At 39.4% G+C, this 16038-nt stretch overlaps 1 protein-coding gene and 1 pseudogene across 2 annotated transcripts in view; one reads left to right on the top strand and one right to left on the bottom strand.

The window, feature by feature from the left end:
- RPGRIP1 (RPGR interacting protein 1) overlaps positions 1–16038 on the top strand; it is an 82936-nt gene that overhangs the window by 64877 nt on the left and 2021 nt on the right. For both annotated transcript variants that reach the window (XM_020285884.2, XM_076004198.1), the window contains 4 exons: positions 2483–2580; positions 5788–5980; positions 7410–7494; positions 13485–13615. In XM_020285884.2, the coding sequence (XP_020141473.2) occupies positions 2483–2580; positions 5788–5980; positions 7410–7494; positions 13485–13615 (507 nt within the window). The remainder of the gene's footprint in view (positions 1–2482; positions 2581–5787; positions 5981–7409; positions 7495–13484; positions 13616–16038) is intronic.
- Positions 11317–12231, bottom strand: LOC105864663 (cyclin-dependent kinase 1 pseudogene; annotated as a pseudogene).

Below are 16038 nucleotides of genomic sequence, written 5' to 3'. Positions count from 1 at the left end.
TTCTTGGCTGGCTGGTTATACAGATGTTCATTTTATAATAATTTGATAGACTGAACATTTATATTTCGTGTACTTTTTATATGCTTGAAAAAATTAATAAAGAGGAAAAATATAAAGGGTGATACTGAAATATTGTAAAAAATTTTTTTTCCATTTACTACTGAAAAGGGTGTCTTTTAAAAATATTTAAAAGTATAGTTTGGGGGCTTTTAAATGTATTTGGCATAACTTCTCAAATGGAAAGAGCATTAAATGACTTTTCTCATGAGAAGGAGAAAGTATTCTATTTATTATGTAATCTTATTTTTCCATCAAAGGATACTCAATGTAAGGAAGGTTGACAGGAATAATCAAACCCAAATCTCCCCAGGGTCTAATTTACATGAAGGCAAGAAATTCTGGTTATAAGAGAACATTTCTGGCTGGGCGTGGTGGCTCACGCCTGTAATCCTAGCACTCTGGGAGGCCGAGGTGGGCGGATTGCTCAAGGTCAGGAGTTCAAAACCAGCCTGAGCAAGAGCGAGACCCCCGTCTCTACTATAAATAGAAAGAAATTAATTGGCCAACTAATATATAGAGGAAAAAATTTGCCGGGCATGGTGGCACATGCCTATAGTCCCAGCTACTTGGGACGCTGAGGCAGGAGGATTGCTTGGGCCCAGGAGTTTGAGGTTGCTGTGAGCTAGGCTGATGCCACAGCACTCACTCTAGCCTGGACAACAGAGTGAGACTCTGTCTCAAAAAAAAAAATAAATAAATAAGAGAACATTTCCATTCTTAAAATTAGTAGACAGTGGAATATGATTCATTTATTTATTTTCTCGAGACAGGGCTGCCCAGGCTTGAGTGCAGTGGCACGATCATAACTCACAACCTTGAACTGCTGGGGTCAAGTAATCCTTCTGCCTTAGCCTCCTGAGTAGCTGGAATATTATTTAATCTTTAACTAATAGTATAAATAGTAATGATGTACGTAGAAAGATTCAGATCCAGATCTGAATGCAGGTTGCAATAATCTCCATGTTCCCAGTTTACATTTCTTCAAGTATTTGACTGAGTATGACCTATATCCACTGACTTTTTCTGTATGTAGAATGTAAGATGTAGAACAAGGAGGTAATCTAGAAATCATGTACTTGTACATGGTCATCTATTTATAGTCATAAATAAGAAAAGAAGACTGTTTCTTTGGAAGCCAAATTATTAGTTATTGTTTTAGTATCACTCTTTTCCATGAGTTTCAAAAGATCAAGACCACCAGTTAGTAGGCACAAAAAACTGGAATCTGCCTGGTCCCAGATGTCTGAGTAGGGGTGACAGAGGCAAGATGCTGTGGTTATTGGAAAAAGGGCCTTGTTAATCTTTTAGACAAAGATTTACCAGGTCATTAGATAAAGGCCACCAAAAAAGGAAAGAGATTGACTTTAAAGCCATTTCCACATATGTAGACAATCCTTGTGCCATTTAGCAGACTTTGCTTTTGCTGCCCCATGTCTTCTCAGACCTTTTCTCTCTGAGACCTCAGTGGAATAGACAGCCTCAGGACTTTGAAATTTTATGCAGTAGGCACAGCCTGTCTTCCAGTTATCTATTGCCATGGACCAATCAATCTGCCCCCAAACTTAGTGGCTTAAAACAACAATAGTCATTTCTTTTTCTCACGGATTTGCAATTTATGTAGGTCTCTTGAGGAAGCTCATTTCTCCTCCATATAGCAGATGGGGCAGCTCAGCTGGGGAGCTGATGGGTTTAACTCGCAAGATGGCTCACTCTAGTGGCTGGCAAGTTGGTCTCAGCTGTCAGTTGGGAGCTCAGCAGTGGCTGTGGGCCATGGTCTCAGCTCCTCTGCATGTGGGCCCTCTGCAGGTTGCTTGGGCTTCCTCACAGCTTGGTGGCTGGGTTCCAAAAGAACAAGGCCATGTGCATGGCATTTTTGTGTTCTAGTCTTAAAAGTCACATAGCATCATTCCTACCATAATCTTTTGGTTGAGGCAGTCACAAAGAGGCATCTCAATTGAAGTGGGAAGGGACATGTACCCCACCACTCAATAGGAGTATTGAGGTCACATTGTGAGAAAAGCATGTGGGATGGGAGAGATTATTTGAGGCCGTCTTTGGAAAATACGGTCTGTCACACACAATTGCACTGCTTTTCCTTGGCTTGGTCATTTTCTTTAGCCCCTCCAAGAGGACTTCCTTCTTTCCTTCCTGCCTTCCTGCCTTCCTTCGTCCCATCCTTCCTTCCTCCTTTCTGTTTTTCCTTCTTTTTTTTTTTTCCCAAGTGAACCCTCGATGTTTAGCAAGCTTCCAAATAAGTGAATTTTTGAAAAAGAGAGTTTGATTCTTAGTGAGTGAAGAAAAAAATCTAGATACCTAGAACTAGTGATCAGACAGTGGATTGGAGATGTGGGTACTGGGTCTTTTCTTGGACCAAACAGAGTGCTTTGAAATAGTTCTGTAACTCCAACCTCTTCTCTGGCAGGTAAAGAATCCTGTGAACAGGCTTCTGAAGTTAGTGAAGCACAAACTACAGACAGTGATGACATAGTGACACCTGTGTCTCAGAAATATCCTAAGGCAGTAAGTACAATGAAGTAATGATTGCATGTGAGACAATGTAAATAATGACTGTGTGCTTAGTGGCCACATATGTGAAATTCCAGTCCAGTTTTTTTTTTTGAGACAGAGTCTCACTTTGTTGTCAGGGCTAGAGTGAGTGCCGTGGCATCAGCCTAACTCACAGCAACCTCAAACTCCTGGGCTCAAGCAATCCTCCTGCCTCAGCCTCCCGAGTAGCTGGGACTACAGGCATGTGCCACCATGCTCAGCTAATTTTTTCTATATGTACTACTTGGCCAATTAATTTCTTTCTATTTATAGTAGAGACTGGGTCTCGCTCTTGCTCAGGCTGGTTTCGAACTCCTGACCTCGAGCAATCCGCCCACCTCGGCCTCCCAGAGTGCTAGGATTACAGATGTGAGCCACCGCGCCTGGCCTCCAGTCCAGTTTTAATGAATCTGATGGAAAATGGAAGCTATAGTTAAATTTACATTTCATGTGTATGAGAGTCTGTTAATACAGTCAGATTCAGATAAAAGGATCATTTTTTGATTTGGTGTAAATGATAACTTGCTTCAACACTACTCTCTCTTATCTGGATCCCTTGCCTACCTCTTGCTCCCGTATCATTCATTGTGTACTGTGATTAATGCACAGCCTGAATGATGTGCCCTGTTTTTAAATCCACCTAAGAAAAGCATGTTTACTTTGGGAGGCGGAGGTTGGAAAAGAGGAAGGGTTTCTTCATGGGAGGGCTCAGAGAGATCACTGAATTTCTGCAGTTTTTGACCCAACCTGTAGTTATTTGTTAAACATTTCAGCCTTGAATCTCTTTTGGAAGTAATTGAGGACACACACATTACTAAATATCCACAGATACATTCAATAATCATTGTATTAGAATCTTGTGGAATTACAAATGAAGTAGAAAAGAATCACTCTTTTGAACCACTGCTATCTAGTACATTTAAAGGTGTGCAATATGGCCGGGCGCGGTGGCTCACGCCTGTAATCCTAGCACTTTGGGAGGCCGAGGCGGACGGATTGCTCAAGGTCAGGAGTTCGAAACCAGCCTGAGCAAGACCCCGTCTCTACCAAAAATAGAAAGAAATTAATTGACCAACTAAAAATATATATACAAAAAATTGGCCGGGCATGGTGGCGCATGCCTGTAGTCCCAGCTACTCGGGAGGCTGAGGCAGGAGGATCGCTTGAGCCCAGGAGATTGAGGTTGCTGTGAGCGAGGCTGACGCCCTGGCACACGCTCTAGCCTGGGCAACAAAGTGAGACACTGTCTCAAAAAATAAAAAAAATAATAAAATAAAATAAAGATGTGCAATAAATTTCTGTTGAATGAGTGACTGAATGAAAGATTAAGATCTATTTGAAGACCGGGCGAGATTGGCTCAAGCCTGTAATCCTAGCTCTTTGGGAGGCCGAGGCGGGCGGATTGCTTGAGGTCGGGAGTTTGAAACCAGCCTGAGCAAGAGTGAGACCCCATCTCTACTATAAATAGAAAGAAATTAAGTGGCCAACTAATATATATAGAAAAAATTAGCTGGGCATGGTGGTGCATGCCTGTAGTCCTAGCTAATCGAGAGGCTGAGACAGTAGGATCGCTTGAGCCCAGATGATGCCACGGCACTCTAGCCGGGCAACAGAGTGAGACTCTGACTCAAATAATAATAATAATAATAATTGCTAAGTGGCATGAGATAACTTTCTGGGATGTGGAAATGTTCTATATCTTGAATAAATTGTATACACTTAAGTTCTTTTCATTTTACTGTATGTCAATTATAATTAAATATTTAAAAGTTAAATGCAGGTTTTCAGGAGCCACCCTAGGCAGTCTGATATAACAGGGGCTTTCATACTTTTTAAATGCCAATCACTTTAAGAAATACATTTCTATAGTTCCCAATGCACTCATAAAAATAACAAAAGTTTCAAGAAACCAGGCTTACCCTTAACATTTGCCATGCACTATTCTATTCTAACCCTATTCTATTTTTTTTCTTTCATTAAAAAAGTGCTAATATCAGTTACAGATTGAATTCCTTGTTCTACTACTTTCCCGCCTTCTCACTACTGCACTTGACTAGTCCTTTTAAAAAAGTGTTAGTAAAATGCACTAAGCTGACCCATCAAAATGTCAAAAACCCACATTTTGGAAGATAATGTATAGAGTCAGTGGTTTGCTTGATGGATGTTGCTGGGAGGGTTACATGGGGGTTATTGAGAGAAAAACAGCAAATGTCTTCATTTTTAAGAAGCACCCCAAGTGATTCTGATGCAGAATTGTTGAGAGATCTTGCCTGTTGAATTTCTTGGGAGAAGGTACAGGAGCTCCACTTGCTTTCTAAGAGAAGAAAAGATAGGGTGGGGGCATGTCTTTGGGGAAGTGAAGGCATTGGTCTGGCAACCTGGAGGAAAGCAGCATCAGCCAGGAGGGCATTCCCAGATGGAAAGGAGAACAGTGGCTGGGAGGGGACCATTGTGGATTGACTCAGAACTCATGTTGTGACTCTGACTTACTACCACACTATGGAAGGAGGGGACTTATACTGGTTTCAGTGTACTTCTGGAAACTAGAAAGCTTTCAGGCTTCCTACTGGTATCCCTAATGCCCACATGGACACAGGGACAATCAAAAGAGAGGACACTGGTGGTGGCAGCGACTCTTAAAGTAGAGTTGAAAGTATTGGAGTTCCTGTGGAAGGGCAGGGGCGTCTGGTGGTCTCCTCTGTGGCATGCACTTAGATGGCACAGGAAGCGCTGGGCAGCTCTTTGCTATGGTAGTTGACGCAGCTACTAAATCTCCACTATTAATCAGCAGGTCTTTCCGCTCTTAACCTCAGGAAAATGCTGGATTGGTTTTCATTGAGAAAGTTGAGAAAAAGCTATCTGTTCAGCAATGTTCTTGATTTTTTTTTTCTGTATGTGGAGATGGCTGAGGAAGGCTGACCTAGAGACATGATTCACTAGGCAGGGAAAGAGAACAACTGGGTTCTCTTTACACATTTCCCACAGATTAGCTTTGGCAATTGAATCAAGTTGTCTTTTGGTGCCAGCTTTACCAAAAATTGAATCTCAGGGAGTAATATATGAGATGGAATATGCCTATGTTTGGTTTCTAGTGAGCACTATAATGTGTTAATTGGATGAAATATAAGCAGTTAGAGCCTCACTAACTTTTAGGAAATAAATAATCATTTTCCTTATTAGGGTTCAGAGAAGATGTGCATTGAAATTGTCTCCCTGGCCTTCTACCCAGAGGCTGAAGTGATGTCTGATGAGAATGTAAAACAGGTGTATGTGGAGTACAAATTCTACGATCTACCTTTGTCAGAGACAGAGACTCCAGTATCCCTGAGGAAACCGAGGGCAGGAGAAGAAATTCACTTCCATTTTAGCAAGGGTGAGGCTTCCTGTGTGGCCAGTGGGGAGAGGGGAGGGTGACAAACATTTATACTGAGGGTCAGAACTATGCTGGATTTTTGTTGATGGGGTAGATCCAACTGTTTTATTTTATAATTTGATTTATCAAATTCATACATACATATAGTTAAAAATATCAAATGGGCCTAAAAAGATTTTAAAATTAAGCAGTGCTTTGCTCCACCTCTTCTCCACAAATCTCTTCCCCACCCCCAGCCCCTGCCTCAGTCCACCACAACCACTTTTAACTTTTCCAGGTGTGTCTTCCAGTATTTACCTCCATATCTAGAAAGACATGGCTTTTAGTACTGAGAAATTTTATTGTATTTCACATTTAATAATTGTGTCCCCAATATTTTATCATTTTCTTAGTAGAATATTGGATCTTTTAAATTTATCCTCTAATTTTCTTATCATTTACCTCTTATAATTCTACCTCTGTTTTTTTCTTTCTGTCTTGAGAGATTTCCTTGATTTTATCTTCCATTGACAGAATATTTATTTTTAATTTCTAAGAGCTCTTTGTTTCTTTTCTTTCTATACCCTATCCTTGTATCATACAAAATAGAAATTCCTCACTTACGTAAAACAAGTCTAGAGATGGCTGAGGTTATGTGATTACCATTAGGGATCCAAATCCCTATCTTGCTTTCCATCATCCTAGTGCCTGCCTTCCATCTTTTTGGTTGCCCCAAGTTTCTTACTGGCTGCTGGGGAAAAGGATGCCTCCCACCTCAGCCTTTTAAGCAGTCTTCACAAAGATTTCACACAACACAATGAAGAGAAGTTAATCAGATAGCCGTTATCTAGATAAGATGGAAACTGGAAAATGCAGGCTAGTTTATTTGACGCTGCAGCATTCCCATATAAAAATGAAGAGATCTCTCAGGGCAAATTTATTTTTTAAAAAATTGAGGAGGAAGCAGAGAATAAATGTTGACATAGGTGCATTTACTTGAACCTACCACAAAACCCAAATCTCCAGGTGGCCCTATAGAATCAGTGTCCTAGAATTTCTTCCAGCTGTGAAGTGGTGAGAGCACATTTATTTTGACATATGGCAGAACAGCTTTCAATACAGATTATAATGCTTCCTTTGTATTGGGGACCACAAACTTTTTCTTTTGTCAGATAGTAAATAGTTTAGGCTTTATGGGCCATACAGTCTCTGTCACAACTATTCAATCCTCCCATTGTAGTTCGAAAACAACCATAGACAATATAGAAACAAATTGGCATAGTTCTGTTCAATAAAACTTTATTTACAGAAACAGGCAGACAGCCCATAGGCCCTAGTTTGCCCACCTCTGCTTTATATCACTGTTTTACCTGTAGCACTTATTAAAGTCTTAGTGCCCAAATGACAACAGCATATGATTTTTTGCTCTTTTCTCTTACCCATAATACAGCGATAGACCTGGACCCACTGGAGCAACAAGGCCGAAGGCAATTTCTGTTTACCATGCTGAATGGAGAAGATCCTGAGCAAGGATGGTAAGCATCTGCTTTCTTTTTTTCTTTTTTTTTTTTTTTTGAGACAGAGTCTCACTCTGTTGCCCAGGCTAGAGTGAGTGCCGTGGCGTCAGCCTAGCTCACAGCAACCTCACACTCCTGGGCTCAAGCAATCCTCCTGCCTCAGCCTCCCGAGTAGCTGGGACTACAGGCATGCGCCACCATGCCCGGCTAATTTTCTCTCTCTCTCTCTCTCTATATATATATATATATTAGTTGGCCAATTAATTTCTTTCTATTTATAGTAGAGAACAGGGTCTTGCTCTTACTCAGGCTGGTTTTGAACTCCTGACCTTGAGCAATCCTCCCGTCTGGGTCTCCCAGAGGGCTAGGATTACAGGCATGAGCCACCACACCCAGCCAGAAGTTTGAGTTTCATTTTGTGCTGATGCTGAATATTTTAATAACTTCTTTCAAGTTAATTTACTTTTAGAGAATTTCCCATCTACCTATCTAATTTATATTAATATGCTTGTGACTACCTGACTAATTATTTGATCTCATAGGTTTAGTTCATTTCTCACCTCTGCTGGCCCCTAATGGGCACATTTTTTTTTGTGGCAACAACTTACTTGAATATTGACAGTGACCAAATGGAATGAACAAAATGCTATGATATTCAAAGATAATTTGATTAATTTCTCACACATGAAGTGCTATTGCTAGCTTACCAAACAGTATGCCCTTATAATGTTAATTTTTTTTTTTTTTTTTTGAGACAGAGTCTCACTTTGTTGCCTAGGCTAGACTGAGTGCCATGGGGTCAGCCTAGCTCACAGCAACCTCAAACTCCTGGGCTCAAGCGATCCTCCTGCCTCAGCCTCCCAAGTAGCTGGGACTACAGGCATGTGCCACCATGCCCGGCTAATTTTTTCTTTTCTTTTTTTATTTTTTTTGAGACAGAGTCTCGATTTGTTGTCTAGGCTAGAGTGAGTGCCGTGGCGTCAGCCTAGCTCACAGCAACCTCAAACTCCTGGGCTCAAGCGACCCTACTGCCTCAGCCTCCCGAGTAGCTGGGTCTACAGGCATGTGCCACCATGCCCGGCTAATTATATATATATATATATATATATATATATATATATATATATATATATATTAGTTGGCCAATTAATTTCTTTCTATTTATAGTAGAGACGGGGTCTCACTCTTGCTCAGGCTGGTTTCAAACTCCTGACCTTGAGCAATCCACCTGCCTCGGCCTCCCAGAGTGCTAGGATTACAGGTGTGAGCCACCGCGCCTGGCCAAGTTTTATATTTAGATTTTTAAAATTGTTTCTTTACAGGAATATTTTGATTTTGATATAACTAAGGAAATTCTAGGTCTCCTTTAAAGTTTTAAAAAAGTTTATTTTCCTTGTTATTTCTATAATCTGAGAAGGCCTCTTTTTAACTGTTCTCAGATTAAATGGATGGGACATGCTTATACTAAAAAATTATTTGTTGTTTAGTTGAAATTCAAATTTAAATGGGCATATGGTTGTGGTTTGCTTTTTAAACTCTAGCAACCCTGCCTCTTCTGTATGTGTATGGGTAAGAAATGATACGGAGCTGGTGTTTTAATCTTTTGCTTTTTTCCCCCCACAATGTTCCTAGAATTATCTCTTCCTTTATTCTCTAACAGTGTTAATCTTTTTCTACTCAATTTTAGATTTCAATTGATTTTACATTTGACTTTCTTTTTGCCAGTGTGGTATAGCAGACAGGACACTGGCTTTGTAATCAGGCAGGCCTGGTTTTGAATCCTGACTCTTTCACTTATTACGACTGTGATCTTTGTGATATTACTTAATTTGAAGACTCCTGTGAGAATAAAACTGAGATAACATAGTTTACGTAAAGCATTTGGTATTGTGTCTGGCATATCGCAATTTCAGTTACCATCCCTTTCTGGGGAAAATTGAGGTGGGGGAGTCAGTAGTATCCTTTGCATTGTTGAAGTTCTCAGTAATGACACAGAAACATAATCACAACTGAATATTGCTTAATGGGCTGAGAATGTATCCTTTTCAGTAATTCCTTCTTTTCAGGTTAATCGGGTTTAGTTGTGCTTCGAAGAGCTTGAATTTTTAGTCCTATTCTTGCTTCCTCAGCACTCTATTTAGCCACTAACATTTGCTTTTTGAAAATTAATAGAAATATGAAGAGTCCAGAATAGGCAAATCCAGAGAGAAAGAGAGTAGATTAATGGTTGCCAGGAGCTGGGGAAGAGGAGAGTGGGGAGTGACTGTTGAGTCAGTGCAGTGTTTCTTTTTTAGAGTGATGATATGTTCTGGAATTAGATAGTGGTGATGGTTGCACAACATTGTGGTTATACCGAAAAACACTGAATGCTGTACTTTAAAATGGTTAAAATTGTGAATTTTATGTTACATTACTTTTATCTAAAAAATTTAAATAGGATTGTTATAAATTGTACCAGTTTCTAGAATTCAATATCATTTGCTAGCTAAGTCAACATAATACTAACTGTCATAGACTAGACTGCTCACTGCTTTTGGGGCACTGTGCTGCATGCTTTATAGCATTGTCTTTCAAGACTCACAACTTGGCCAGTCCGGTGGCTCACGCCTGTAATCCTAGCACTCTGGGAGGCCAAGGCGGGCGGATTGCCCGACGTCAGGAGTTCGAAACCAGCTCTGAGCAAGAGGGAGATCCCATCTCCACTATAAATAGAAATAAATTAATTGGCTAACTAATATATATATATGGAAAAAATTAGCAGTGCATGGTGGCACATGCCTGTAGTCCCAGCTACTCGGGAGGCTGAGGCAGCAGGATTGCTTGAGCCTAGGATTTTGAGGTTGCTGTGAGCTAGGCTGATGCTACAGCACTCATTCTAGCCTGGGCAAGGAAGTGAGACTCTGTCTCAAAAAAAACAAAAAAAGACTCACAACTCTAAAGAATATATTTTATATACTTGTTTTGCAATTCTGTATTCCTTATGCTTCCTTTACTCTGTTCTGGCTTGGTACCCAACTTTTATTCAGAAATTTTAAACCTCTCCTTCTAACTTCCATAATCCTGGGTATTTTATGCAACACTTTCACTGCCCATATAAAAATATTTCAACAACATTTTATTTATTTATTTATTTTAATTTTTAATTTTTTTTTATTTTTGAGACAGAGTCTCACTCTGTTGCCCAGGCTAAGAGTGAGTGCTGTGGTGTCAGCCTAGCTCACAGCAACCTCAAACTCCTGGGCTCAAGCAATCCTGCTGCCTCAGACTCCCGAATAGCTAGGACTGCAGGCATACGCCACCATGCCCGGCTAATTTTTTCTATATATATTAGTTGGCCAATTAATTTTTTTTTTCATTTTTAGTAGAGATGGGGTCTCACTCTTGCTCAGGCTGGTTTCGAACTCCTGACCTCAAGAAATCCGCCTGCCTCAGCATCCCAGAGTGCTGGGATTACAGGCGTGAGCCACCATGCCCGGCCTTCAACAAAATTTAAAACCATCTTAGTAGAAATTTTATCTTGACAGTTTTGAGACAACTTGATCAACTACATTGTCTCAAGTGTCCTAGCTCCTTCTTCTAAAGGCCTGTTGGTACTTAGATTTATAGTTTTATTATAGAAACAAATATTTGTCACAGTGAGATCTACACACATATACAGATATTTAAATTCATATAGAATATTTACATTTTTAAGTTATACTTTTGAAATTAGAAGATGAAGTATAGCTTAAGTTTTACAACAAAGAGAAGAAAAATATACAAGACAAAAACAGACAGAGTTAACAGTAAAAAATACAACCATCTGTTCTGGATATAATGTGGAAACTTTTTATCAAAAAGCTACATCTTCTTAATCTGATTGTCCAAATCATTAAAATATGGATGATTCAGTGCCATCTTGCCAGAAATTCGTTTGGCAGGATCATAGAGTAACCTTTTCGAGAGCAAATCTAAGCCATTTTCATCCACGTTTTTGACATAGGATGCCAGGCTTCCTGGTTTCCACTTGGGAAATGTATTCTTATAGTCCTGTAAAGATTCCACGTCTGGCCACACTTCATTGTTGGGTATGCCCAAAACTCTGAAAATCCTGAAGAGTTGATCAGTTTCTGAATCCCCATGGAAAAGTGGTTTCTTAGTTGCTAATTCTGCAAATATGGTGCCTATACTTCAAATGTCAACTGGAGTCGAGTAATGAGCTGACCCCAGCAATACTTCTGGGGATCTGTACCAGAGCGTTACTACCTCATGTGTATATACTCTAATAGGTATTCCAAAAGCTCTGGCAAGGCCAAAATTAGCCAGTTTAATTGTTCCTTTGTCATCAATCAATAGATTTTGAGGTTTTAAGTCTCTGTGAAGAACTCTTCTAGAGTGACAAAACAGTCCCCTGTAGGATTTGGTATAAGTAACTCTTAACAAGTTTAGAATCCATGAACTGACCAGGAGGGATAGAATCCAAATATTTCTTGAGTCCATGAAAAGAAATTCAAAGATGAGATACAACCTGGAATCCTGCATAAGCACATTTTGAAGACTGACTATATTTGGATGACAAAGTTCTTTTAATAGAGAAATTTCCCGAATTGCAGTACCAAGAACCCCTTCCTCTTCACTTTCTAGTCTGATTTTCTTCATGGCTACCACTTGGCCTGTAGTTTTGTGTCTACCCTTATACACAACTCCATAGGTACCTTCTCCAATTTTCTCTATTTTGGTATAATCCTCCATAGTTAATTAATAGGTATGGCAGATCCTGGCTTATTATCCCAAGGTGGCTGCAGTGGCAGCTACCATGTCACCCTCGCTTCTCTCTCAACTTCCAGAAGACCTGTTGGTAGTTAAATTACACTGATTCCTCACTCTTTTACTTGTTAATGACTTGTAAATGGAAGCAAGGGAAAGGTGATTCAGAGTGTTAACAAAAAAAAAGCCAAACTGTAAAATAATTTTATTATATATATATGAAAATATATATATATATATTTTTTTTTTTTTTTTTTTTGAGACAGAGTCTCACTCTATTGCCCCTGCTAGAGTGCTGTGGTATCAGCCTAGCTCACAGCAACCTCAAACTCCTGGGCTCAGGCGATCCTCTTGCCTCAGTCTCCCAAGTAGCTGGGACTACAGGCATGCGCCACCATGCCCGGCTAATTTTTTCTATATATTTTTAGTTATCCAATTAATTTCTTTCTATTTTTAGTAGAGATGGGGTGTCGCTCTTGCTCAGGCTGGTTTCCAACTCCTGACCTTGAGCAATCCTCCCGCCTCGGCCTTCCAGAGTGCTAGGATTACAGGTGTGAGCCATCATGCCTGGCCTGTAAAAGAGTTTTAAAGAGATTTATTCAGAGCCAAATTTGAGGACCATGACCCGAGCCACACCCAAGAAGCCTTGAGCAAGTGGACTTGGTATTGCTGGGTTACAGTTTGGTTTTATACATTTCAGGGAGACAGGGGTTACAGATAAAGTGATAAATCAATATGTGGAATGCATACATTGGTTTGGCCTAAAAAGGTGGGCCATCTTGAAGGGGAGGTGCTTACAGGTTATAGGTGGTTTGAAGATTCTTTGACTTGTAATTGGTTAGAGATATGAAGCTTTGTCTAAAGGCTTGGAATGTATTACGATAATGAGCTATTAATCAGAGAGAAGCCATGGGACATATATTTGCTGTGTAAATTGAGGACCTACAGGTTTGTCTTGCATAGCCTTAGGCCTGTTAACGGGTTACAAAGGATGTCTCCAAGAAGGGAGGGGGGCATGATGAGGTCTATCTGACCTCCCTCCTTGTGGCAGGCAATTTAGTTTTAGGATATCCCCTTAGCCAGGGGGGGCTCCATTCAGTCAGCCAGTGTGTGTGTGTGGGGTAAGCCTTAAGATTTTATTTTAGTTCACAAGAGGAAGCACAGTATCCTTTATGATTACTTTTATCCTTATTTTATTTTTAAAGCATAAGAGTATTTACAGTGCCAAGTTAAATGGAATATTTCTTTTCCTTTCTTTTTAGTTTAAAGTTTACAGTCGTAAGTGATCCTATGGATGAGGAAAAGAAAGAATGTCAAGAAGTAGGATATGCATATCTTGAACTATGGCAGATCCTGGAATCAGGAAGAGATATTCTAGAGCAAGAGCTAGATAGTGAGTAATAAATTTTTGTGCTTCTCAGTTCCATTTACTTCTATGGAAATCATTCTAATAATGAGTACTTTTTCTGTTTACCTTCAATACATAATTATCACTGTGAAATTGGTGAGACACAAACTAAATTGAAATCTTATCCTTATAGCTGTATTTATTTCTGGATCCGACATGAAAGCATTCAGTTGTATATTTTAGCCCCTATATACAACTAGACTTTGTTTTTGAATCTCTAATGTTTGAGATAGGGAATTTTTTAAAAGATAAGATCTTTTCATTTCAATCAAATTTAAACATCAGAATTTCTGACCTTTCTTGAGCATAAAAGGTTTGTAAAGGCAGTTAATACTCCATCTCTATTGATGTGTTATCATGCACTCAGTCTCTTATACAAACACCAACTCCTTTCTCTTCCCTTATATTCATTGGTCACCAAGTCTTAGACATTCTGCTTATATTTTGACTACATCCTCACTACTGTAATTGTTTTTTTTTTTGTTTTGTTTTTTTTTTTTTTAAGACTGAATGGGTCTGTGGAAATGTAATTGTTTTCTAAACTGGTCTCCTTAACACTGGTTTCTGCCACCCCATTTCCGTCTACTACAGTAAATGTTTCTACATAATAAATTTAATCATTGCATTCTTCTTAAATCCTTCTAGTTTGCTATATATCAGCATGCTTTAAAAATATTTGCATTTAAACGCCTTTAGAATGTATCCTTTTCAGTAATTCCTTCTTTTCAGGTTAATCAGGTTTAGCTGTGCTTCTAAGAGCTTGATTTTTTAGTTCTACTCCTGCTCCCTTAACACTGCTTTGTCCAGTCCTCACTGCTCTCATTACCTTACATACTCTGGACTTTACCTGTCTTATCTGCTAGGATCTATTGGGCATTTAAAATTATCCACTAGACCAATGTTTCATCAACCCATTAGTGGATAGTGAAATTAAATTAGCAAGTCATGAGAATTTGAAAAAAAGCAAACTATGGAAAAGAAAATATCAGCACATTGCACATATTGTTTTGTGAAACTTGTTTTATGTACAGTTGTTTAATGAATCAAACTATAAAATTGCTTAGTGATCACAATAAAATGTTTTTGAGAAATACTTCTCAAACCAAGTGTTAAAAAGTTCAAATGTTATGGGCCAGGCGGGGTGGCTCACGCCTGTAATCCTAGCACTCTGGGAGGCCGAAGCAGGTGGATTGCTCAAGGTCAGGAGTTCAAAGCCAGCTTGAGCAAGAGCAAGACCTCGTCTCTACTAAAAATAGAAACAAATTAATTGGCCAACTAAAAATATAAATAGAAAAAATTAGCTGGGCATGGTGGCACATGCCTGTAGTCCCAGCTACTCAGGAGGCTGAGGCAGAAGGATCACTGAGCCCAGGAGTTTGAGGTTGTTGTGAGCTAGGCTGATGCCATGGCACTCTAGCCTGGGCAGCAGAGTTGAGACTTTGTCTCAAAAACAAAAAAAGCTCAAATTTTAGCGATTCATTATATTCCTCTAGTATCTTTCCAGCTGATCTTGATAGTTATTTAACCTCTCTGTGCCTGTTTCCTCAACTCTAAAATGGGGATAATAGCAGTCCCTATCCTCTAGGATTGTTGTGAAGACTAAGGGAACAGTTAAATAAGGGATGAAGAAAGGATTAAAGGCTTAGGACAGAGCCTGGCATGTGGCAAGTGATGTTACCTGTGCCAGCCATTTTCCAGCTCACTCCCAATTTCTAGTTCTGTTCCCATCCCTAAACATTCCGTGCTCTTCTTGACCTCCATGCCCTTTATATATAAGGAAAACCACCTTAAGCTTTCTTTAGTGACTTCAAAATCTCCAAAGCCAATGAATGCTTCTCAAGTTTTATTCTTAATCATCAAAAAAATTTATAGTGATTTCCTTATTATGGCCTCCCTTACACACAGGCTTTATCCATGTTGGTCTGATTTCAAAAACAAAACTCTGCTTTAAAACTCAGCTCCTTGATATTCTTTCTCAGTGATCAGTCCACAGTACTGCTTTTGTACTTCACAGATACTCTTTCATTAAGATCCTTTACATTCCAAGCACTTTACTGCATGTTACCAGTTTTTCTAATTGCCAAATACAATTGGTTTTATTATTCATCTTACTTGACCTTTCTAAACTTCAGTATCATTGCTCATTCCCCTTTTTAAATTTTCTTCTTCTTTGCTTTTTAGGTCATTATGACTCCATATCACTCTTTGGGTGGTCTTTTTTCCTTTGTAGGTTTCCTTTTCCTTGTCTATTCCTTTAAATGTAGGATTCTCCTAAATCAATCCTTGGTCTTTTTTTTTTTCCCTCCACATACCCTCTTCCTGTGTGATTGTATCCACTCTCAGGCTTTTTTTTTTTTTTTGAGTCAGAGTCTCACTCTGTTGCCTGGGTTAGAGTGCCATGGCGTCAG

The sequence above is a fragment of the Microcebus murinus genome, chromosome 6 (genome assembly GCF_040939455.1).
Source record: "Microcebus murinus isolate Inina chromosome 6, M.murinus_Inina_mat1.0, whole genome shotgun sequence".
In the NCBI taxonomy this organism is placed as follows: Eukaryota; Metazoa; Chordata; class Mammalia; order Primates; family Cheirogaleidae; genus Microcebus; species Microcebus murinus.
This window is presented reverse-complemented; position numbering and strand designations above follow the sequence as displayed.